Below are 23,917 nucleotides of genomic sequence, written 5' to 3'. Positions count from 1 at the left end.
GATGTTCTATGTTCTGAGGTCCCTCCCAGCTCGCATACCCCATGTTTTATATTCTATTCAGCTTTGACAGTCTACCTTCTATGTCCCATCCAGTTTGGACACAGTGTATGTCTATTAAAAACAACTCATCTACTGTCAGTATACAATAGAGAAGCTAGAGAATTCTTTTTGGGTCCCTGCTCTCTGCATGGCATTGTGTTGGGTAGAGACCCCCAGAAAAGGCAGCAGCATCTGAGAAGGATCAGAAAAAGAAATGATGCTTCTTGCACAGGTGTAAGAACAATTTGCTTGTAAACTTTAATATTTTCTTACAGTAGAAACATACAGTACAAGCTACACTGAGTATTCATTTTACAGTAAAGCCTGCCAATATAATGTAAAACTAATCTATACCCAAAATGTAAAAAAAAAATGGCATGTTATTTTTCACATCATCTGCATGTTTTTTCCCCATATATATGGCATTAATTCTATAAGAATCATTTACTCTCTTCCAGCACTGCATGACCTAGGTGTCAGCCACTGCAGCCAGTTACCACATTTATTCCTTCTGAGGGTCACAAGAAGGGTGAGACTGCATGGTGACAAATGGGTTCAATTAGGAGACAGGTGACCTAAGTTCTGCTCCCCAGTTTGCCACCAGCTGTGAGACCTTGGCCAAGCCATGCCTTCTCTGGACCTTGGCCATTATACTAGGTCTTCTCCAAGGTCCCTATCAGCTCTACAAGCCTATGATTCTGCTACAGATCTCTCCACTTACAGCCCTGTATTGAATTCAAAGTGGAGAAATTGTTTCCCAATATGATTTCACATTCAAGAGGACATGAAAAGCACAGCTTTCCATCTAAAGAGCTTCATGCTACAGCATAGAGATTTGGATCTTAACCAATCTGATGGGATCTCCCTTTTTGAATACAGCCTCCTCACCAGCAATAGGGTTCCTGGAGACTCTGGGTCTTTCTTGGGTGACACTCAGAAGCTTCTGTACGAGGAAAATATTGTGACTCTACTTCTTTTCTAATACTACAGATTATTTTAAAATACTCTAGCACTAAAATTCAGAACCGCCGGGTCCAATTTTGCCTTTGGTTGTTATTCTTTGGAGCAACTCCAACAGGAGGTATTTTGGGCTCCACGAAAGACAAAATTTGGTCCATCGTTTTAATTCTGTGACACTAGAATGGGTTGTCCCTGTACAGAAATGGCTCAGGCTCACGCGTGTTAGGCCACCTTGTCATTAGTCAACAGGAAACAGGATTAGTTTGAAGAAGAGGTATCCAAGATTCCAGAATCCAAGAAGTTGACAATAGCACACAGGGACTCCTTCCTCTACATGACTACTTCAGGCTCAATATTAAAGAGCAAATCATCATTTCCTCTTCGAACTTCAAGTAAAAGGGGTGACTCCTTCATTACAGCTTCCTGAAGTTCACTGGAGTTCTTCAAGGGTCGGCCGTTTACTTTAACAATGATGTCTCCATCTTTGATCCCGCCTCTGCATAAGGAGATCAATTGGAATAATTACAATTCACATGTGGCTTAAGGTCAGGTGCAGCGGTGGCCAAGGTTACTTATTCTTACTTTGGTCAGCTTAGAAATAGTGAACTTGATAATATACTTTTACTACTTTTTTGCTGCCTGGGGAACACAATATGGTATATTGGAAATATTACATATAACTACCGTAATTCAGGTTTCATCACTTTTGGCTTGAAATATTTTAACAATCTCCTAATTAATTTCTCTCCTTCAAGTTTCTCCTTTCTCTTAATTCATTCTTCACACGACTACAAAAGTAATCTTTCTAATATATATTGTTCAGTAATTTCAGTCATGTCTGACTCTGTGACCCTATTTTGTGGTTTTCTTGGCAGAGATACTGAAGTGGTTTGCATTTCCTTCTCCAGTTCACTTTACAGATGAGGAAAGGGAAACAGGTTTCAGTGACTTACCCAGGGTCACACAACTAGTAAATGTCAGATTTAAACTCAGGAAGATGAGTCTTCTTAACTCCAGGCCTAATACTCTATCCTAGCTGTCCTTTCTGATGTATAGGGTCAACCATATCATTCTGTTGTTCAAAAGACTTAAGTGACTACTCATGCCTCTAAGACAAAATGCAAACTGTTTTATTTGGAATTGAAGGCCTTACATAATCTGGATCGACCTAGCTTCATTTTACATTACTCTCTTTTCACATATCCCCCTCCTGAATTGGGTCAGAAGGTTCATAAGATGTTAGAACTAAGAATCCAAGCCAAATGAAGAAACTGAATCCCAGTGAACTTAAGACTAATGGAGGTCACTTGGATAGTAAATGGTAGAGCTGACATTCAAACATGACTTCAAATCCCTGACTCGCAAATTTCTTAATTCCCAGATCAATGTGCTTTTCATTATACTACACAGTTTCTTCCAAATGATCAGCGATTCCACGATCCTGGACACATGGTCAAAGTAAAAGAAAGGTCCCAACTCAGCATTCCCTTTAGTTTATCGTGAAAAGTTCAGACAAAAAAAAATCCCACCCTGACACCTTTTATCTTGAATAATTACAAAACACAAGTTAAATTAGAAACATAAATCTAAATAGGTTTTAACTGCCTGAATGATGTCTTAAAGATACAAAACTGTTCTTGCTTGCTTACTTCTGAGATGGTGAATTTGGGACGACCTCATGCACATAAATCCCACTGCTGACATCAGGAAAATCAGGATTGTTATCCTTCAGTTCTTCCACCAAACTGAAAAGAGATTTAAAAAACCAACATCATCATCATTAGTTTACCTTAAGGTCCACATGAGACAAAGCACATGACTTAGCATGCTTGGGCAGATAGGTGAAATGAGAAGAATGTGGTGGAAAGATCTCGTCTAGAAACTCTTCCCACTCCCACCTCCTCTTTCCAGTTCTGACATTCTATGTTTTAAAGTCCCTCCTAGCTCTGATGTATTCTATTCTAAGATCCCTTACAGCTCTGATGTTCTATGTTCTGACGTTCCCTTCCACCTGATATTCTGTGCTCTAAGGCCCCATTCAGCTCTGATGTTCCTGTTTCTAAGGCCCCTTTGGCCTTGAATATTCTAGGATTCCGTGAGATTAAATAACAGGAACAGCTAAAGAATAATTAATGAGAGTTGCTTTAGATGTGGTAACTAGGGAGGTTTTCCTAAGGCTTCTAAACTGATATAGAAATACAAAAATGTGGGTTAGGAGGCCCTTGAAGTCTGCAATATCAATATATTCAAATAAGGACTTTTCTTGGTCGATGTTTACTCCCCTAATAGCCAAGAATTGAATTCAATTAAAAGAAATGTCAGTGCCTTCTCTGTTCAAATCACTATGCTAGACACTGTACATACCATATGTGATGAACAGCCTCACAGGTAACAGTCCTAATATCTGTTCTTTTTTTTTGGGGGGGGGGTCTTCAGGGAGTGGCACAGAGGATATAAATTGGGTTTGAAGAGAAGGAAGAAATAAAGTTAAGTTGATTTTTAAATTTTTGTGTGTGCTGGTGGTGGATGACTGTTGACAATGCATAGTGGCCCTCAGACATATTTCTAAGAGCTAAATATAAGAATTGATCATTTCATTAAAAGCAGCATGAAAATGGAGAGCTGTGAATAAGTTCTTTCCTTCATAAATTCAAAAGAATTAAGGCCATTTATAAAGTCATAATCACCCTGGAGGCCAACCTTTTGTGGGGACATTTAACATGAGATGAGGAAGGAGATATTGTGCCACCACACGAGTATTCTGGATATCAGACTTTGTAGACCAGGCTTCATTATAATCTCTTAGGGCTGTCTGTAGGGCAGCTAGGTGGCGCCATAGTGTATGGAGCACCAGGCTTGGGGTCAAGAAGACAGAATGCTGGGTTCAAATCTTGGGGAAGCTGCTTAAAACTATTTGCCTCAATTTTCTCATCTGTAAAATGAACTGGAGAAGGAAATGGCAAATCACTCTGGTACCTTTGCCAAGAAAACCACAATTGGGGGCATAAAGAGTTGGACACAATTGAACAATAATAACAAATGGCTGCCTAGGACCTCCTTTTTGTGCTGAATCAGTAAAAATAGAAATATCCTCCCCATCATTGGCTAGCTGAGTTATCTGTCTGGCCAACGATAGTATAATAACCAAGGAAGGCCATTAAATGTTGGCTTGATGTTGACTGACAATTCAGTCGGACAGTGATATGAATCAAAAATTGTATTGAGACTGGTCTCCAGCTTCAACAAATGTTTTTATTTCTGGGGCTTTATTAGTACAGAATTTTTGTATAGTATCTTTACAACCCTGTGGTTGGAATAATACTGATCATAAGTTTATAGATTAAAAGCTAGAAATCATCTTAGAACCTATTAAGTCCAACTCCTCAATATGTTATATATCAGAACACAGGATCATTGAAATCACCATATAGGTTTTCCCTACCATAACATCAGCCCAAGGTTCTATATCTGATTGGAGATTCCAAGGACAGAGTGTGGGAAGATACAATTTTCCCCTGTGGTGCTAAGGATATTTCCTAAGATATCTTGATTTTGCATAATAATTAGGCTTTTGTCACATAGAGTTGGTGTGTTCCAACAGATGTGATTTGGCTTAAAACATTTTCAAATGTGCAGTCAATGAATGCAGAGGAGAGGAAGCAAGATGCTGAAAGGACAAGAAACTTTATCGTATGAGATCTGGTTGAAGGAACCTGTAATATTTAGCTTGTGAAAGAGAGTCTTAAGTGGGAGGGAGAGAGAGGGAATACTGCTTTCAGGTATTTAAACATGTGTCCTACAAAACACAGAATAGACTTATTTTGCTTGGCCCCAGATAGCAGTAGTAGGACAGATGGATATAAGTAGCAGAGAGACAGGCTCATTGTAAAACAAGACTTCTAATAAAGAGAGCTGTACAACAATGGACCAGGTGATCTTGGGAAGTAGTGGGTTCTCTTTTGCTTGAGGTCCTCGAGGCTTAATGACCCCTTGCTAGAGATATGTTAGAGGGAATACTCTACAGACATAGGTTGGACAAGCTGCCCTCTGAAGTTCCTTCCAACTCTGACCATCTACCATGCTATGATTTGATCATGAGCCAGATTAGTTATGAGCAAGAAAATGAATGCACAAAGACAACTGTAACAGTACTTAACATATTATGGGATCCCCAGCCCCCTCAGACACCTACACTGGTGTAATGGTCCGCATCCGTATGCCAATGAAGCGCTTTTTCACATCTGGAAAAGAAATGGTAGGATATTGTTAGTTTTGTGTGATCAGTTTCTGTTTCAAGATAATGAGCCTAGCAGAGCTCCCCAAATGTTCACATCCTTCCTTTGTACCCTCGATTTGAACAGGAAATTCATGTAATGTATGGTACAATGTAGTACATAGTATATACAATGGGAAGAGTCTTGGTTCTGGAGTCAGAGAATATGGGTTCAGATCCTGCCTCAGATGCTTATTAATGATGTGAGACTTTGGGCAAGTCACTTAACCATACTGGGCCTCTTTTTCCTCATTTGTAAAATGAGAGGGTAGACTAGTTAGCCTTTGAAGTCACTTTTAGCTCTGGAATAGGATCCTATGATGTTGACTTAATAATTGTTTTCATGCATTTAAAGGGCTGCCAAGTCACAGAGGGATTCCACTTTCTCTATATGACCTCAGAGGGTAAAACTAGAAGTGACAGAGGTGAATTTCAGCTGAATGTAAGGAAAAATTTCATTAATAGTTGATAGAATGGACTGTTTCAGGAGGAAGATGGTTCCCAGTCACTGAAGTCTTTGTTGAAGATGCTCTAAAGGGCTTCCTTATGCTGGCCATAGTCCCTTCCAACTCTGAGATTCTGTGTTCTAAGGTGTCTTCTGAATCTAACATTCTAGAAGTCTTGCCACTTTATCAAGCATTGACATATGTCTAGCCAATGGTGGGGATTATTATCATTTATTCGTCCAGTGATATCCGACTCTCTGTGACCCTGTGACTCTCCATGGGGTTTTCTTAGCAAAGATACCAGAGTGGTTTATCATTTCCTTCTCCAGTGAATTTAAGGCAAACAGAGGTGAAGTGACTTGCTCAGGGTCACACAGCTAATGAGTGTATGAGGCTTGATTTTAACTCAGATCTTCCGGACTACAGGCCCAGTGCTTTATCTACTGAGCAGTCTAGCCTCTGGGGAATAGGAAAATACAAAGAAGCATACGACAATATACTGAATCTTATATTTACCATTAAAAAATCTTTAAAACACAATTTGGACAATATAGCTTTGTTTTTTTTTACCATAAAAATAGCTGTCTGGCCACCAAATATAGAGAGTACCCCAGAAATCTTAGTGTAGTTTTAAATGATTAGGCTATTAAGCTTTAATAACTTTGATGATTATTTTAAACTAATTTAATAAGCTTTGTAATTTAATTGCTTAAAACCACATTAAGACTTTTTGGACACCCTGTATTAAGGCAGTTCAATGAAACAGAAGGCATGTTAGACCAAGAAACAGGGCACCTTCTACTCCCAGCACTGTCATGGACTTTCCCTGGGCAAGTGTATTAAACTGGGCCTCGGTCTTCCCATTGGTCAATGGGGACAAATTGTGTGTCCAGTGATGTTATGAGGATCAAATGAAATAATGAATATGAATAAGCTTTTCATGTTATAAGCCTTGAACACTGTTCTCATTGGTCTACTTTTTAAAGATGTCTTAACGAGACTGTGCAAGCTTCATTATCATAAAGTCACAGGTCATATGAACTCCATCCAGGTGTATGCTTTTGAGAAATCATTATGTGTTTGAAGAGAATCCTCTCCTACCTGTTTAGCCCAACCGGGATAGCACTATGCCACAATCTGTACCCTGCCTTGGATTTTAGGTTATTTGCATGCATTTCAGACTTCTGCTAGATTGTAAGCTATGTGTGGGCAAGGAATCATGTTGTTGTAATCTGTGAATCCCTCTACTTCCCAGATCATTGGCATGGGTTCTCAATAAATAGAACTGCAAAGTTAGAAAATGTCCTAGAAAGTATTCAGTTTGTTTCCCCATCCAAAGCTCAGCATCTCTGATATATAATAATCCCATGTGCTCAAACATGCCCATGGATGAGGAACTCACTACTTTTTGGGGTAACCCATTCAATTTTAGGGAGAAGGGAAAAGAAATAAGTTCTTATGCTCTAATTGTTAAGAAATTCTATATTATATTGAAGAAAAATCTGCTTCCTGTCTTCTTCTCATTGGTCCCATTCCTGCCCTCTGTTGATCTGATGAGTAATTTTGCATACTAATTCCAGTCACATCATCTTAAAGAAATAATAAAAATGTGCCAAGTCATCTGCACACATGTTTTAGTCAATAAATCAGTTCTTCTCTGTGAACAAAACCTTTTCTTAGAACTACAGTTCATCTGTAAGATCTTTAAGGAAAAATGCTACCTTAAATGTTTGGTAACTAAGTCCCCACCCCTTCTCCCAGTGCAGGCAAGCAGCGGGTTAGTCACAACAATCACAAACATTGGGTTTGGGTGTCAGAGGGTCTGGGTTTCAATGCCAACTCTGCCACTTACACTATCTATGTAGCTCTGAGCAAACCATTAACCTCACCAGGCCTCAGTTTCCTCATCTATCAGAGGAGGTGGTTGAAAAAGACCCCTCTGGACTCTCAGTCTATGAACCCATACCTCTGTGTGCTGAGAACTGGGAGAAGTAGGGAGCACTGGGTTTAGAAAAGAAAGAACTCCTGTCTTTAAGGAGTGTATGGTCTAGAAGGGGAATGAGGCATAAATGGATAGCTACAGCATACATTGTGACTTGATAAGTGCATTGAATGGTGGCAGAAAAAAAGCCCCAGTATGTGAGATCTGTGTGGGAAAGTTAATGCTAGCCTGGGGTGCAGGCTCAGCTACTTCAAACACCAAAGGACAGTAAAAATCAACAACCAAGGTATGCTTAGGGAAAGGAGGACACTTAGGTTAATTGGATATGTTTTCTAATTAGCAAAGGATCAGCTAGGTAACCCTCTTTGTTTTCTCTCCGATTGTTAAAAAGCCTCTTTATAAAGGGTATGAACTGAGAAGCTGGGTGGCTCAGTGGACAGAGAACCAGCCAAGAGTGAGGAAGACTCATCTTCTTCAGGAAGAGTTCAAGTCTGCTCGGAGACACTTATTATCTGTCTGAACCTGGGCAAGTCACTTAACCTGTTTGCCTCAGTTTCCTCATCTGTAAAATGAGCTGGACAGTTGACAAGAAAACCGCAAACGGGGTCTTCAAGAGTAAGACATGACTGAAAACAACTGAACATGGATTCAAAAGAGGACTGGATGGAGGACCAGGAGACAATGGTCCTGGATTCTAGTTGTAGCTCTCTTCACTAGAAATGTCACCTTCGACAGTTCACTTCGAAACTCATGGAACCTCAGTCTCTTCACTTGTAAAATGGGAATATTGCTACTACCCCTACATCCCTCACAGGTTTATTGTGAAGATGAAATGATACGAGGGGTGTGAAAGTGCTTTGAAAATTCATGTTTAATCGCTCTTCCCTGCTTTAGTAAATATTATATGCTGAGCACAGTGAATTTCTGAGTATTTTAATTTTTGTAGGTAGGTACACAAGGTCATCACTTACATCCTATTGTGCAAGACAGTGATTGCAGAAATTCCAGGAGAGGGAGTTACAGTGTAGAAGTGAGTTTTCTAATCAGATCCCTTGGCAATTTCTCCTAAAAGTGAGTCCTATTTACTCAATGTTTCTCTGCAGTTATAGCTGAGATAATCCCATCCAAAGTAGCAGGCATCTCCATCTCATTAACTAAGAATGACCACCTTAGGACAAAGCCTCTCTAGGCTCAGCTGATACCTAATTGATGAAGTTTTCATTACAAGGTTCTCCTCATTCCTAGTTGGGATTGTAGCAGTGCCAACTGACCTTTGGATGGTAGCATGGCACCTGGCACAGAGTGAACAATTAATAACTGTTGACTGTGGATTAGAGACAGCCTGGTACAGTGGACCCCATGGGTACTAGAATTGGGAGTAAGGAAAGTTGGGCCTGAGTCCTAATACTGCTGCTTCCTACCTCTGGGACCCTGAGCAGGCCATTTATCCCTCTAGGTCTCAGTTTCCCATATGTAAAATGGGACCAATATTACTGATCCTACCTAATCTGCAGTTACTCAAGATGGTGTAATGTATGAGATCAGAGAAATAACACATATGGTAGTCTACAAAGGGCTATATAGAAATGTGAACTGATTTAATTATTCTACAAAACTCTCCTTGAGAAAGAACTGTGAATAGACAGAGAACTAAATTCAGAATCAAAGGGCCCAGATTTGAATCCCAGTTCTCCTTACTTCCTGTGTAAACTTGGATAAGTCATTTCATCGCTTTTGGTCTCAGTTTCCCCATATGTACCATGAGGCTGGAAGGGGTTGAGCTAGATTATGTATAAAATTCCTTTCAGCTCTAGCTCTTCTGATTCACTCAGAAATATGTTTGAAGGCATTTAAATCACAGTGGGAGAAGTGGGAGACCTGCCTCAGCTAGGAGGTCGTTGAGGACCTCTCATAAGGTCTCAGGACCCAGGAAATTCTTAAGAAACAGAAGTTGCAGATAAGTTGACTATCTGCCTTGGTAGAGGGAGACTTTCTTTTCACAGTTTCTTACACCAATGAAATTATGGCAGGTTTGGTCCATAGAGATTTGTGGGGATAGATTTAATGTCATCACATGGACTTTGGGAAAAACATATCCAAAATGGAGCTCAAGAAGGCACTCTATTCTCTGAAAGGTTTGAAGAATTATTATTATTAACAAAAATACAATAGTTGACATTTATATAGAACTTAATGGCCACAAGCTTTTTCCCCCCACATACATGACCTCGTCCTCATAACAGGTAAACAGTTTTAAGGATTATATGTTCCTTTTATAGGTGATGAAACTGATGCTCAAAAAAGGAACCCAGGAATATAATATGTAATATAATAATTTGTATATATTTGAATATTGTCTCCCCCATTAGATTGTAAGCTCCTTGAGGGTAGAGACTATCTTTTGCCTCTTTTTGTATACCCAGAACTTAGCACAGTGTCTACATCATAGCAGGTGCTTAATAAATGTTTATTGATTGATTATTGATTGAATATCCTGCCTGGCCACACAAGGTAGAAATGGGAGTAATCATTATAGAAAGGAAGATTTCAATTCAGGGTAAGAAAAAAAACTACCTTACTATTAAACTTGTATAAAAGTGGGATTGACTGCTTAGTTTAGGGAATAATGATTCTGCTATCCCTGGGGGTCTTTGAGTAGAGACTGGATTAGGGATGAGGAACCTGCAGCCTCTAGGCCAAGTGTGGTCCTTTAGGTCCTCAAGTGAAGTCCTTTGACTGAATCCAAACTTTACAGAACAAATTCTTTTATTAAGGGTTCCCTGGGCTGGATGGTTGCATTTCAGGGATCTGGACTCCTATCCAGATACAAGTTTTGGGGATCATATGGATGGATTAGATGCCATTTGAGCCCTCTTTCAACTTCCAAAATAAGTGAGTTTGCAAATACGGGACCTTAGAGCTATAAGGGTTTCTGAGAGATGATAGAGACCAATGCCTTCATTTTACAGAGGTGGAAACTGAGATAGCATGAAATGAAGGGACCTATGCATTCACATTATTAGTAGGGGGGCAGTGTTGAGACTAGGACCCAGATCTTTTAGCTCTTTTCACCCCAATGACAATGAGTCTCCTGCCACATTCTTTCTTCTGCCTCATTAAATTTCCTATTGTGACTATCCTACAGGCCAACAAACTGGAAGCCCTGACATGAGCTTGGAAATGGCCAAGTGGTTTGTACTTCAAGAACCAGACGTTACACCTGAGAAACCGGAGGGACCAGCAGGGAGTTAATCCACACCCTATCTCAGAGTAACGCTTATTTCCATGTGCTCCGGGCTCACGGGTGACTGCTGTCAATGTTGGTCAATTTCCACACATGTCATGGGGCTTCAAGGATTTGAAAAAAGTGGCATTAACTATTCACATTGTAAACAAACAATGAAAGCTTTATACCCTACATATTACACCAGAATTCCTGCTGAGGATTATGACAAATGGAAATTTGTCTCTTTAATTTAAAATTTAGAGATAAAAAGGACCTTGCATTAGCAGAGTTTAAATTATTGAATGCTTTTATTAGAGGAAATAGCTGACCCTTGAATCGGTTAAGGGACCCAAATTGTGTGCCCTTTTTGGTAAATGGAAAATGACTTAACAAAGTTTGACTGTATTCTGAAGAATTATAGGATTGCAAAGTACTTGTAGATGAGGTGGTAGACACTGTACAGGACAGTATCTGCCCCCAAGAGCTTGTGTTCTTAAATACAACCATAGACAACCATCCATTTTGTTTGAGCTAGTTTGTGGAGAAGTGACCGTTCCTTTGTCCTCTCTCTGGTTATACCATATCTGGGCAACTGTGTTCAGTTTGGGGGTTCATGTTTTTGAAAGGACATTGACAAGTTAGAGTCAGCACTGGAGGACAATCAGATGATGAAGGGACTGGAAACCAGGTCATATGAGGATTAATGAAAGGAATTGGGTATGTTGAGCTTGGAGAAGGTTTGGGGTGGGATAGGGATAAGAAGGGGATTACAGCTATCAACTGTGCGACAGGTTGTTATGTGGAAGAAGGATTATGTATTTTGTTCCAGGGGTAGACAATACAGAGGAATGAATATGTTTTAGCTCAGTATAAAGAAGAACTTTGTAATAATAAAAGCTATTCAAAAGTACAATAAAGTTATATGTGAAGTGAGGTAGTAAGCTCCCTGTAACTTAGAGTGTTCAAGAAGATGTTAGTTAGGCATGTGTTGAGGATCATTTAGAAGAGGTTCCTGCATTGGGAGGAGAGTTGGTGAACCATTAGGCCCCTTCTAGCTCAGATTCTCCTGGATAGACTATGTGAATAAGAAAACTGAAATGGAAGTTGGATATGGTGGCCATGATGTAACCTCACACAACTACATGAGACTCAGTGTTCTTAGGTGGTGGGATCTGATGGGAAAATGGTTTTAGTTGGTGTCTTCATTTTCCCAGATGATTATGATGGCATCTGAGCTGGAGCTTTAAAGTGGTGGAAGATACTAAGTTAACAGTTGTTTCAGAAGTTTACAGGTTCAGTTTCAGAGAATTGGTGATGGGAAAATGACAGCAAATATAAGGACCACCGACATTGACAGTGCTCTAAAGTTTGTGAAGTCCATTCCAGACATCAACTCATTCAGTCCTTACAACAACCCTGTGAGATAGGTCTTATTATCCCCAACTTACAGATGAGGAAACTAAGGCTTAGAAAGGTTAAATGTCTTGCCTAAAGTCACAGTTAGTGTCAGAGGCAGACCTCAAACCCAGATCTTCCCATTTCCAAGAAACGAACAGCCGAAATTGGAAAGGAGGTTATCTTAGCAGATTAAAGAGAAATGTGGTGGGAGCAGAAATGGCTCTGTGTGAGAAGGACCAGTCACCTCAATTCAAGATGGCACATTGTTGGACACCACTGATTTTATTAAGGGGCACAGCAATAATGCCTCACACTACCCTAATGCTACATAATATAAAATATTTAGGATTACAAAGGAAAGCAATTTAAATACAATTATCAAAATATTGTTTAAAAAACAAACAAGGTCACAGACTGCTCCCCTGCCCCCACCCAGGTTAAGAGCCTGGGACTAGATGATGTCTGAGATCCTACCTAGCTCTGCATTTTATGATGCCGTGAGATGAGACTGTCAATGACAGGGAAGGAAGAAGTTGAACTTGGCAACTACCTGAGTGTGGAGTGAGGTGGGTGAGGGGGCACAGAAGAGACAGGGAGAAGCTGGAGATGACTCATTTTGTGTCTCACCTCTGTGCAAAACCTTTGGGAGGGAAAGGGAGGACAAGACAAGTAACATCTTCACAAGTATTGCTTTGGTCCAAGCCCAAGGGACTGTTTTCTTTTGCTTTGGCTCTCCATGAGGAGAGGGCTGTTAGACTTGGTACTGGCTCGTCCCCGGTCCTGTGCTGGCTTACATGCTTTATTCTCAGGCACCAGCCTCTGTTGGCATCCTCAAGTTAAGTGGCCGAAGCTGATGCCTCACTCTTCAGGGAAAGTGGAATTTTAAAGGGATAATTGTTTTTGGTTTTGGTTTTTGGTTTTCCAATCTTCTGAGGGTTGGTTTTTCTAAGGTCTCCAGGCAGGGACTTTACCTTTATTTTGCTTGTCGTAGGACTCAGTAAGGAAGAGTGTGATACGATCTGAAGGAATAGCAAAGGAGATCCCAGCTGCAACTTTTAATGTGTTTATTCCAATGACTTCTCCATCCTGTACAAAGAGAGTGGATTAAGTGGTCACTAGAGGACGATAAAGCAAGCCACATTGCCCACAACTTTAAAAAAGAAAGATAAAGTTAGTCCAGGTTTCTAAAAGGAACAGCTGCCCAGTCACTGTAAAATGCCTCACTCTAAAATGCTTCCTCAAAGGATCCGTTTCAAAACTGATCGCTTCACTTAAAATAGCCAGTTCCTTGTTTTATTTTCTGAAAACTCAAGTAGCTGAATGAGCCTGAATCTGACCAGCCCCTCTAAATGGCTGAGTGGGCTTTCCAAGAGACACAAGAAAAAAAAATGGGAATGTCCTCCTTAGACATGCATTCAACACATAAGGAAGTGGAGGCACGGATTTCAGTGGTTTGCTTACGATCACACTGCTAGAAGCTTTCATACTTTTTCTTCCATGACTCACTAAATTCTGAATAACTCATGTCACAGCCTACTTAGAGCCATAACATTCTGGAATGGGCTTTTCAATATAGAATGTCAGATCACAGAATATTCAAGCAGAAATTTTTTTTTTCTCAGAGATCACCTGGTCCAAACTCCTTATTTACAGACTTAGAAACTGGCTCAGAGAGAGGAAATGATTTCTTTAATGATTTAATTTAACTTAATGATGCCAAAGGCTTAGCACTGTCTGATGGTTCAGTATCAGAAACTGATATGATTTTATCAAAGGATGTTCCATTAGAGAAGAAACACTCTCATCTGCTTTGCGGATACACCCTAAAAACAGTGGGATTTTTCCATTTGACTTGAAGCTGAAACCTTCCACATATCATCTCTCCTCTTTTAGAATGTGAGCCCCTAGAGAACTGGGAATATCTTGATTTTTAAAATTTGTATTCCTAGTGCTCTAAGCGCTTAATAAATATGTCATTCATTTCTATACATGAAAAAAGAAATTTTCCAACAACGAATGTCCCTTTTTGTCTTCCGTTTCTTCCAGGCTGGCTAGCTGACCAGCAAAGACTTTGTCCCTTGCAGTTCCCAGACTCAGCTCAGCTTGAGAAGTTTTCAAGGAGAGAGTGCCAACCTCAGGGTGATCTATCCTGAAGTTCCAGGAGATGAGAGGGGAGTGGAGGGCCCTCCTTCAGTGGAAGTCTTGGGGAAATCAAGCAGCATTCTCAATGCCCTCAAAGGCTTCTTGGAAACAGCGTCTCCTCTTAGCAGTAATACTATCTGACATTGAAGACTTAATCCTGTTTTGTGGAGAGACTAATGATCCACTTGGTGGTTTGCCCGGGCCCTTTACTCTCCCATCATGCTCCTTTGTGGTAGCCATGTCCAGGCTCATTAATAGGAAATTCACGGAAATTCAAAGAGACTTTGGATCTAAAATCAGCTGTCAATCATATACTTACCAGATTAACTAGAGGTCCTCCTGAGTTTCCATACTATAAAAAAGGAGTAAAAGACAACTATTAGATTTTCCATTTTAGGGGGAAAAAAAAACTTGTCTCTATTAAAAATATAGTTCAGAGAAATACCAAAAAAACCCCACTGGAGCTGGAAGGGACCTTGAGACCATAGCACACAGCTTCCAATCACCTTCTAATTATATTGCTTCCCTAGGTAGAAGGTAAGCTTCTTGAAGGCAGGGACTGTTTTTTGCTTTTCTTCATACAGTGTTTAATAAATGCTTTATTTAAATATTGATTCCAGTTGGAAGGCATAGAGGACACAGTAAATAAGACCTGAAAGCATCTTAGAACATGGACCAGTAGAGCTAGAAGGAATATTAAAACATCAATTCAGAGCTGAGAGAGTTCTCAGTTTTATAGAGACTCAGAGGGGTGAATTAACTTGCCCAAGGTCACATAGCAGATTAGTAGTAGAGCTGGGGCATGAAATTAAATCTTCTGCTTCCTATTCTGAGACATTACCACTATATCACAATACCTAGTTTTCAAAAGGGAGCTCCTAAACCATTCTTACTAAAAATGGCAGATTCACCAACCAATAAAAGGCTTACAACCTCCTAAGGGGGTCAACTTTGAAAGGGAAAATATTCTTTTTAATGGATGAATATTTGGTCTGTTTGTTAAAAGATCAAGTCTCATTAGGTTATAGCCACTTTTGTATATTATTATAACCTATCTTGGTGAGCCATTACAAAGAAAGAGTGGATCTTAAGTCATTTATAAAGAACTATATAAATGTGGATTATTATTCATGTAGAAGTGTCCAGAAAAACAATAAAGCCCTATGAAGACTCAAGGATGTAGTAGTGAGCTCCCTGTCACAAGAAGTGTGTAAGTGGAGGCATCATCTCTGTTTTCCTAATGAAGTAATATTAAAAAACAAAGTCACTCACATCCCCTCCCCCTAGCCTATTTTAAACACTAGCAGCTACCTATCATTCATTTGTTCTATGGTATAAGGAGGGGTGAGGTTTAGATATTGATTTGTCTTGAGGAAAGGGTCTGAACTACATCATTAAAAAAATTTTTTTTTTACTATGAACATAGTCATCTATGAACCCAGACATTCAAACAAAGAACAAAAGGAAAGTGTAGATGAAACTGAATTTCTGCATAGAATTTGTTTTTTAAAGATATATACACATACATACATATATGTGTATTATATAATGTGGTATATTTATATAAAAATAATGTGTGTGTAATATATATCTATATATTACACCTCTCATGAAGTCTTTTTTTTTTAATCCAGTGACCCTGACAACTCTGTACTCATTTGTTCCTCTGAATCATTAAGAGCTCTTCTTACTTTTTTCCAAGCACATAAATGTTCCTGATTTGGGTGGTGCTTAAGCCTTTAGGAACACTTTGGTAAGAAACGTCTATACATCATTCACTCCTTATTTCCATGACAGAAGATGTTGAAATTTTCTGATCCCAAGGTAGGAAGCATCTTCCCAGCTGAACTAACAAATTTAATTTAGTAATCAATGTTAAAAACAAAAATGATGATTTTTAATGCCAATTTTCTATGCTAAACTGCAATCGAACCATCTTTCTTTTCAAATCAGACCACATCTGGAACATTATGTGCAGTTCTGGGCGTGACATTTTGGGAGGAACATTGACATATTGGATTGAGTACAGGGGAGGGTGACCAGGATTATAAGGGGACTGGAAATTATGGCATATGGTGACTAGTTAAAGGCACTGAAGTTTGCTGTTGTGTTTTAGGGGAGACATGAAGCTTGTTTTTATATATTTGATGGATTATCCCATGGAGAAAGGATTAATTACTTCCTACAGGGGACAGCAAGTTGATGATAATATAAGATAGAATGTTTTTGGCCATTAAAGCTATAAAATAGACTTCCTCTTGCTGTATGTGGTGTGTTCCCCTTAACTCTTGAGTGTCTAAGCAGAGACTGGATGATCATTTCTTAGAGATGTGTTTGAAAGGTGAACTAAGGCCCCTTATTAATCTGATTACCAATGTAGTTCATCATCTATAAAATGAGGATAATAATCCCTGCCCTATGTACATTACAATCCATAGCTTTTAAAATGGAGGAAGCCAATTTACTTAAAATATGTCCCTACCCAAATACCCAAGGGATTTAGTACTATTTCATAATATCACTTCTTTTGGAAAGGTAGACAGTCAATTAATCCATACCCAGACTAGAGGTTTTAATAAATGTGAAACTTTAAGCAGCTGAGCCAGATAGGTTTGGGATAACCCTAACTAGGGTGAGGTGACTGAACTTTGCCCCAGGGTGCTGCATTTAGAAGGCACTGACAGTGCTTTCAGACCTTCAGCAGGGCAGAAGAAACAGAGCTTAATACCTAATTGGCAAGAATAAATTAGTTAAAATAGGAAAATAACAGATGAACTCTGGCTTTCCCTCCTAGTTTCCCCTTCCCAGGCAGGCTTCTGTGTTGCTAGCCCTGGGCAAGATTTATGAGGTTTGCTCCAAACATTAAAATTCTTAATTATGGCAGTTGTGCTTAATTCATTCACACCAATATGTTATATGTGTGTGTGTACACACACATGTATGTGTGTATGTTATATGTGTGTACATAGATACCTGTGTGTGACTACACACACATATGTGTATACATGTATATACATTTTCCTCATCTGTAAAATGGGGATAATGATAGCACTTACCTCCCAGGATGGGGTATCAAGATAATATTTGTAATGCTCTTAGTACAGTAACTGGCACATAGTAGGTGCTTAATAAATTTTCTTCCCTCCCATCCACTTCTTTCCGATGTACATATACGTGCTCAGACCCATAAGCATAAACCAGCCCATCTACAAATTATAACGATGCTGGACAGTCCACACACAGCTATTGGCATCAGTGATATGTTACCAGGGTTAGGTGTGTAACTTACATTGATGATGGCATCTGTTTGAATGTAGTCCATGTCAGAATCCTTAAGACCCAGTTCCTTCCCATCTCTCTGGGCTGTGCTGACGATCCCTGTAGTGACTGTGTTTTGTAGGGCAAAAGGACTCCCAATAGCCACCACAAATTCTCCTGGCCTCAGGTCTGCTGAATGACCCAGAAGTAACACAGGTAGTTTTTTCTAATGAAGAGAAAAATGAATATAGGAAGATGAATACCAGAATTCATTCATTCATTCAATAAATTTGTTGGTCAGAGTTCTTAGGGAGAAAATAATGAGTTACTTTTTAACTGAACCTATGGTTTCATGAATGTGGGGCACTCCCAATGAGTGACTTCCTTTCCCAGTGCCTGTCAGCCAGAGCTCTGAATCTTGTCTTAGAGAATTGCCCAGGGAGACCAAGGGATAAAGACACTTGACTAGGGCCATACAACCAGCATGTAGTAGGGACAAGGACTGAGAGCTCAGGCCTTCCTGAACCTGAGGTTAGCTTTCTGTCCAGTTAGTCATGCTGCTTTCAATGAAAGGTAAAGGTAATAAACTTGCCTGTTTATATTAATAGCAACAACAATGATAGCATGATATTTTGGCATCCAGGTAATGATAATAGCTAACATTTATAAAATACTTTTAAGGTTTGCAAAGTGCTTTAAGTATATTTTCTCACTGATCTTCTAAATAACCCTGGGAGATAGGTGCTATTATTATCTTTGCAAATGAGGAAACTGAGATAGAGGTTAAGTGACTTGCCCAGGGTCACACAACTAGTAGGTGTCAGGCAGAACTTGAACTCAGCTCTTCCTGATTCCAAGTCCAGCATTCCATCCATGGCATCAGGGCTTTATGTGGAGCTGCTATTGTTGCTATGTTGGTGTCAGTAGAGCTTTGGGTCAAATCCTGACTATAACACTAGACAGCTATATAGCTATAGATGACTTAGATCTCTGACTCTCAGTTTCCTCATTTGTGAAATGGCCACAATACTTCCACTCAATTTCTAAATACCTTGTGGAGAAAGTGTGTTGTAAGCCTTAGAGTAGGGCAAAAAAATGAATAGCAAGATTATTTATATATATATATATACCATAGAAGATAGAGGGCCAGGCCCTGAGTCAGGCTCATCGTTGTGAGTTCAAATCTAACCTCAGACACGTCCTAGCCATGTGACCCTGGACACGTCACTAAACCCTGTTTGCCTCACTTTCCTCATCTGTAAAATGAGCTGGAGATGGAAATGGCAAACCACTCCAGTATCTTTGCCAAGAAAACCTCAAATGGGGTCGAATATGACTGAAATGATTGAACAACAACAAAACCTCACAGTGCCATAGAAATGTGAGTTATTATTATTTTTTATTGCTATTATGATGATTTTATGGCACTCTGTAAAGTGCTTTTGTCTATGGAAGCAGTATGGTATAATGGAAAGAGGACTGACTTGAAGTCAGAAGACGTAGGCTCAGAAAGGCTGCCTCTTACACATACTCTACCTGAATGCTCATGGATAAGGCACTGGACCTCAGTTTTTCACCTATAGAAAGAGGGAGTTGGTAGAGATGACCTCTGAGATCCCTTTCTCCAGCTATCTGGAGCTATCTCCAGCTCATCTGTCCTATGATCTTCCTTAACATCCTGGAAACTGAGGCCCAGAGAGGTGACTTGTCCAAAGTCAAAATACACTCAATCCTTAGTATGTCCAAAGCCTTTCCTCCTCAACAATGCTGCATCCCAGGGCCCAATCTGACTCATGATACAACTCCCTCCCACGCCAGTTCTCTTCTCCACCCAGCTGGGATGGCGGAATGCAAACTCATTTGAGTTTGAGCCTAAGCGAAACCTAATTATAGCACCAATCTATAAAAGTCACGCGCGTTGCATACCAGAGCCAAATATAAACTGTTTCTGGATGAAAGACAGCCTAGTGTAGTAGAAAAAACTCTAGCCTCTCCTTTCAGATCTCTTATTAATTCACTCTGTGGCCTTGGGCAAATAAGAGCTGGAAGAGGCTAGATGTTCTCTAAGAACAACCTTTTATTTTAACATTGAAAAAACCAATGCTCCTGTACTTGACTCTCTCATTCCCTGGGCCTCCATTTCTTCCCTCTGTAAAATGAGGGGGTTGGACCTGGTATCTCGAAGGCCCCTTCTAGCTCTGAAATGCTATGTCCTATGTCAGTAGGTTCCTCTTTGTGTAAACACCAAATGTGAAAACTGAAATTTGCATGGAAGGTAAAGAGGTGAAGATTAAAAACTTCACAGAGTTTCACTTTATTGAATAAGACTCACCATCAAAGTATCAGAAGGGGAGCCCAAGGTTGCTTGGACATTTACAGAATTAGATCAAACCCACCATCCCATCCCTCCCTGATTAGATGGGTTCAAAACCAACAAGTTGACTTTGGACAACTTATTTTCCTATCGTAAGCTGAAGTTTTCTAATTTGTAAAATGAGGGAGTGAGGCGAGATCACTTCTAAGATCTCTTAAAGTCCTATGGTCCTTTGGCCCTAACTCTGACCCCAAATACTAAATGGAAACTACATGGATTTGGTGAGATGAGAGGCCCTTTCAACTTTCTTAGATGATCATTCCAGACTTTATTAGGACTATTATTACTGGGGAGCAAGTGCTTTGGTTGGCCTATGAATTAGGAGACAGGGAGTCTATTTCCCAAAGTTTTAATTTCATGACCTAAGTCAGTCTCTGAACCTAAGACTGATATTTGTAAAATAATAGTATGTACTTATCCACACCCTCCTGCAGGTTGTCTGGAGGTTAAATTTTAATAGGTAAACAGGAAACTTAGCTGGAAAAAATTTTTAGAGCTGAAAAGAACCTTAGAGATTACCCATCCCACCCTTTAATTTTATAAGTGAGAAAAATGAGGCCTTGCTTTCCTAATTGGGGACTCTCTCTTCCCAGGACTGCCACTTTAGCAAGGACCCACTCAGGCTTCACTTAACTCTTGCTTGGACTTCTCCTTCTCCTAGCCTGTCACGTAGAGAAAGCCTGCTTGCCTGATGGGTGACTCCATTCCTGAGGCCATCATGGCAGGGGGCTCATGTTTCTTCCTTAGTGACACTTCTCCCTCTCACCTGCCTTCCTTGCCTCTTTCTCCATCCACGCTTCTGCTTTCCAGCTCCCCCACATGTGTTGTCTTTCCTCATTCGATTGTGAGCTCCCTGAAGGCAGAAACCATCTTTTGCCTCATTGAGTATGCCCAACACTTTGCACTGTGACTGGTATACAGTAGGTGCTTCATAAATGTTTATTTATTGATTGGTGGAATACTGAAAAGAGGGAACTGGACTAGATGCTTCTAAGTTCCTTTCTAGAGCCAATCTTTTAGGTTCTAGGTTCTCTTTCATCTCTGGCATCCTGTGAGCTTACAATGACCTTGGAAAATTCAAGAATTCAAACCATTTTCTGCCTGATAAGGATGCTGCCTTCACTACTTTCTTACCTTGGGATTGATCTTGATCGTGGCAATGTCAGACTTCTTGTCAATGTCTTTGATTGTTGCCTCATAGGTGTCTCCACTCTGCAGCTGCACCTTCAGCTGCTGTCGTCCAGAAATAGCATTGGTGCTTGATACTACATGGGCATTGGTCACAATTAAGCCAGATTCTGAAATGATAAACCCAGATCCGCTGGACAAGGGCACATTTCGACCGAAGAGAGGATGCCTGTGGCAAAGCAGACATAAACAGGGGACTTTTAGGTTGTGCAACAGTGGATGGGAGGCTATACCCAAAGTTCATCAGCATACAGCTACATGTAGACTCATAGATAGTCAGAGCTGGGTGGAACGTTAGAACTCAGAATATGGGAAGTCAGAACTAGGTGGAACCTTAGAACATAGAACATGGAATGCCAGATCTAGAAGAGGTTCTAGAACATAGTGATGTTAGAGCTAGAAGGGGCCCAGTTATTACATTGTTTAATGTCATCATTCTACAGTTGGGGAAACTGAGACCCAGAGAAGGTGATTGACTTGCCCAAAGTCACACAGGTACCGAATACGAAATCTTGAACCCAGTTCCTTTGATGCCAATTCTAGAACTCTTTGTCAAGAAGCATTTAGGTGCCAGGCTCCCTGCTAAGAGCTGAGGATACAAAGAAGGGCAAAGGACAGTCAGTCCCTGCCCTCCAGACACTCACATTCTAATAGACATCATGAGATCTGCCTGCTGAATAACTAAGGCAGGCTATTTCAATATGGCGGATGGTTGAAGGAACTAAGTTTCTTCAGGCTGTTGAGGAAAAGAAGGGGACGTGGGGAGCGTGATGGGTATCTTTAGGTATTCAAAGGACTGTGGAGCAGAGAAGGAATACTGATTGGCCGAGAGGGAGGAATAGGTAGAAGTTGGTGAGTTGTTTTGGTCATGTCCCTCTCTTTGTGACCCCATTTGGGGTTTTCTTGGCAGAGATACCGGAGGGGTTTGCCATTTCCTTCTCCAGCTCATTTTACAGATAAGGAAACTGAGGCAAAGAAGGTTAAGTGACTTGCCCAGGGTCACTTAGTAAGTGTCTGAGACTGGATTTGCACTCATTTAGATGAGTCTTCTCAATTTCAAGCCCATTGTGCTAGCCACAGTCCCCCTTGCTGCCCAAGGGTAGAAGTTATGGGGAGACCAATTTTGACTCAGTATAAAGAAGTCATTTCCTAAACATTAGAGATATCCAACTATCAAATGGGCTGTCTTAGGAGATAGCAAGTTTTCTAGAGAGAAGATTCCTCCATCAGGCTTAGAGGGTTAGACTGGAGGATTGCCTGGGGTTTTTTTTTTTGCCACTGTAGGACCCTATTCATTCCAGCATCACCTACTCATAAGGCCAAGTAATTGGATTTCAGAGTTTGAGGGGCTGTTTAATAAAAGGGTAATTAAACTAAATGGTGCTCAGTCCTGGAATGATTAAGGAATAAGCTGTTTACTTTCTTGATGTAAATGAACTCTTTAGTGCCAAGAACATACCACTTAGACCAAATGGAGCAGTCAAATATGAAGTTAAATGCTCAGATCTGGAAAAGTTCCTTCTAAGCAAAAGGATGTAACAGAGGAAACTTGGGTGCTCATGCTAGATCACAATTATTTTATGTGAACTCAGACAAGTCTCTTCATCTCTCAATTTCCCCCTCTATTAAAGAAGGGAGTTATATAAAGTTATATATATATATATATATATGTATATATATATAATGAAGGGAGTAAAGAAGACACTCAGTCACCTATGAGATCTTAGGCAAATTACTTAACTTCCCTGGGCCTCAGTTTCCTCATCCATAAAATGAAGGTGTTGAATCAAGAGATCTCTGAGGTCTTGTGCTCCTACGACCCCTGACAGTTGACATGCCCTGAGTTACCTTCTTATATTCTGATGTCATTTGTTCTATGTTTCCTTCTGGCTTTAATAGTCTATGAGTCAACACCAACCCCTTTACAGAAATTCATTTTATTAGCTGACTAAGCCAATCTTTTGCCCTGTCTGCAACCTGTCAGCTCACTGGCTTATCTGCCTTGTTCGAGCACCTGCAAATTTCTGCTGATTATATTTGTTTTGTTTCACCTTTCAGACAGCAGACTCCGGCAGGGTGGGGACTATGTTTGTCTGGCAGTATATACCCCAGGCACCTATGGCAAGTTCCATGAACTCTATGGAAATTCAATGAACATTTGCTGACTGGCCATTATATTTTGTTTACCGGATCATTTTTTTTATCAGCATGGCCCAGTCAACAGGGCAGTATCAGGTCATTTTATCAGTCAAAAGGGCAGTGCCTAAAATAAGGAGACTTGGTATCCAGTCCGGGCTCCATCACTAACTCAGTAACCCTGGGAAAGAACTTCAGAGTGCCTCAGTGTCTTCATTTGTAAAATGTGATAATAATAATTATCCTCACTGGATTGTTTTACAGTCAAAATAAGATAAATCATATAAAAATGTTTCCAAAAATGTAAAAGTTAAATGAATACACCAGGTATTATTATAATTGGGAAACTAGGTGGTGCAGTGGATAGAGAGGAAGACCTGAGTTCAAGTCTGGGCTTGGACACTTGCTAGCTGTGTGACCCTGAGCAAGTCTTAACTCTGCCTCAGTATCCTCATCTGTAAAATGGACAGGATAAGGAAATGGCAAACTGTGATAGTAATGGCAATTAAAGATTCCCCTGTATTGGCTTGGTTTT

The 23,917-nt window shown here is 40.1% G+C and overlaps 1 protein-coding gene across 1 annotated transcript in view; it reads right to left on the bottom strand.

The window, feature by feature from the left end:
• Positions 1 to 274: 274 nt before the first annotated feature.
• The window catches only part of HTRA3 (HtrA serine peptidase 3), a 48,536-nt gene continuing 24,893 nt past the window's right edge, over positions 275 to 23,917 (bottom strand). Inside the window, exons 3-9 of the mRNA XM_069070574.1 lie at positions 21,193 to 21,415; positions 17,716 to 17,910; positions 14,746 to 14,778; positions 13,256 to 13,370; positions 5,192 to 5,240; positions 2,649 to 2,744; positions 275 to 1,495 (exon numbers count right to left, since the gene is read on the bottom strand). Of these exons, the coding sequence (XP_068926675.1) occupies positions 1,330 to 1,495; positions 2,649 to 2,744; positions 5,192 to 5,240; positions 13,256 to 13,370; positions 14,746 to 14,778; positions 17,716 to 17,910; positions 21,193 to 21,415 (877 nt within the window). The 3' untranslated portion in view covers positions 275 to 1,329. The remainder of the gene's footprint in view (positions 1,496 to 2,648; positions 2,745 to 5,191; positions 5,241 to 13,255; positions 13,371 to 14,745; positions 14,779 to 17,715; positions 17,911 to 21,192; positions 21,416 to 23,917) is intronic.

This window comes from Petaurus breviceps, unplaced genomic scaffold, assembly GCF_028583685.1.
Source record: "Petaurus breviceps papuanus isolate PSGF00001 unplaced genomic scaffold, PetGlider_PUasm1.0 140, whole genome shotgun sequence".
NCBI lineage: Eukaryota > Metazoa > Chordata > Mammalia > Diprotodontia > Petauridae > Petaurus > Petaurus breviceps.
Note: the sequence above shows the minus strand (reverse complement) of the source record. Positions and strands in the feature narration are given on the sequence as shown.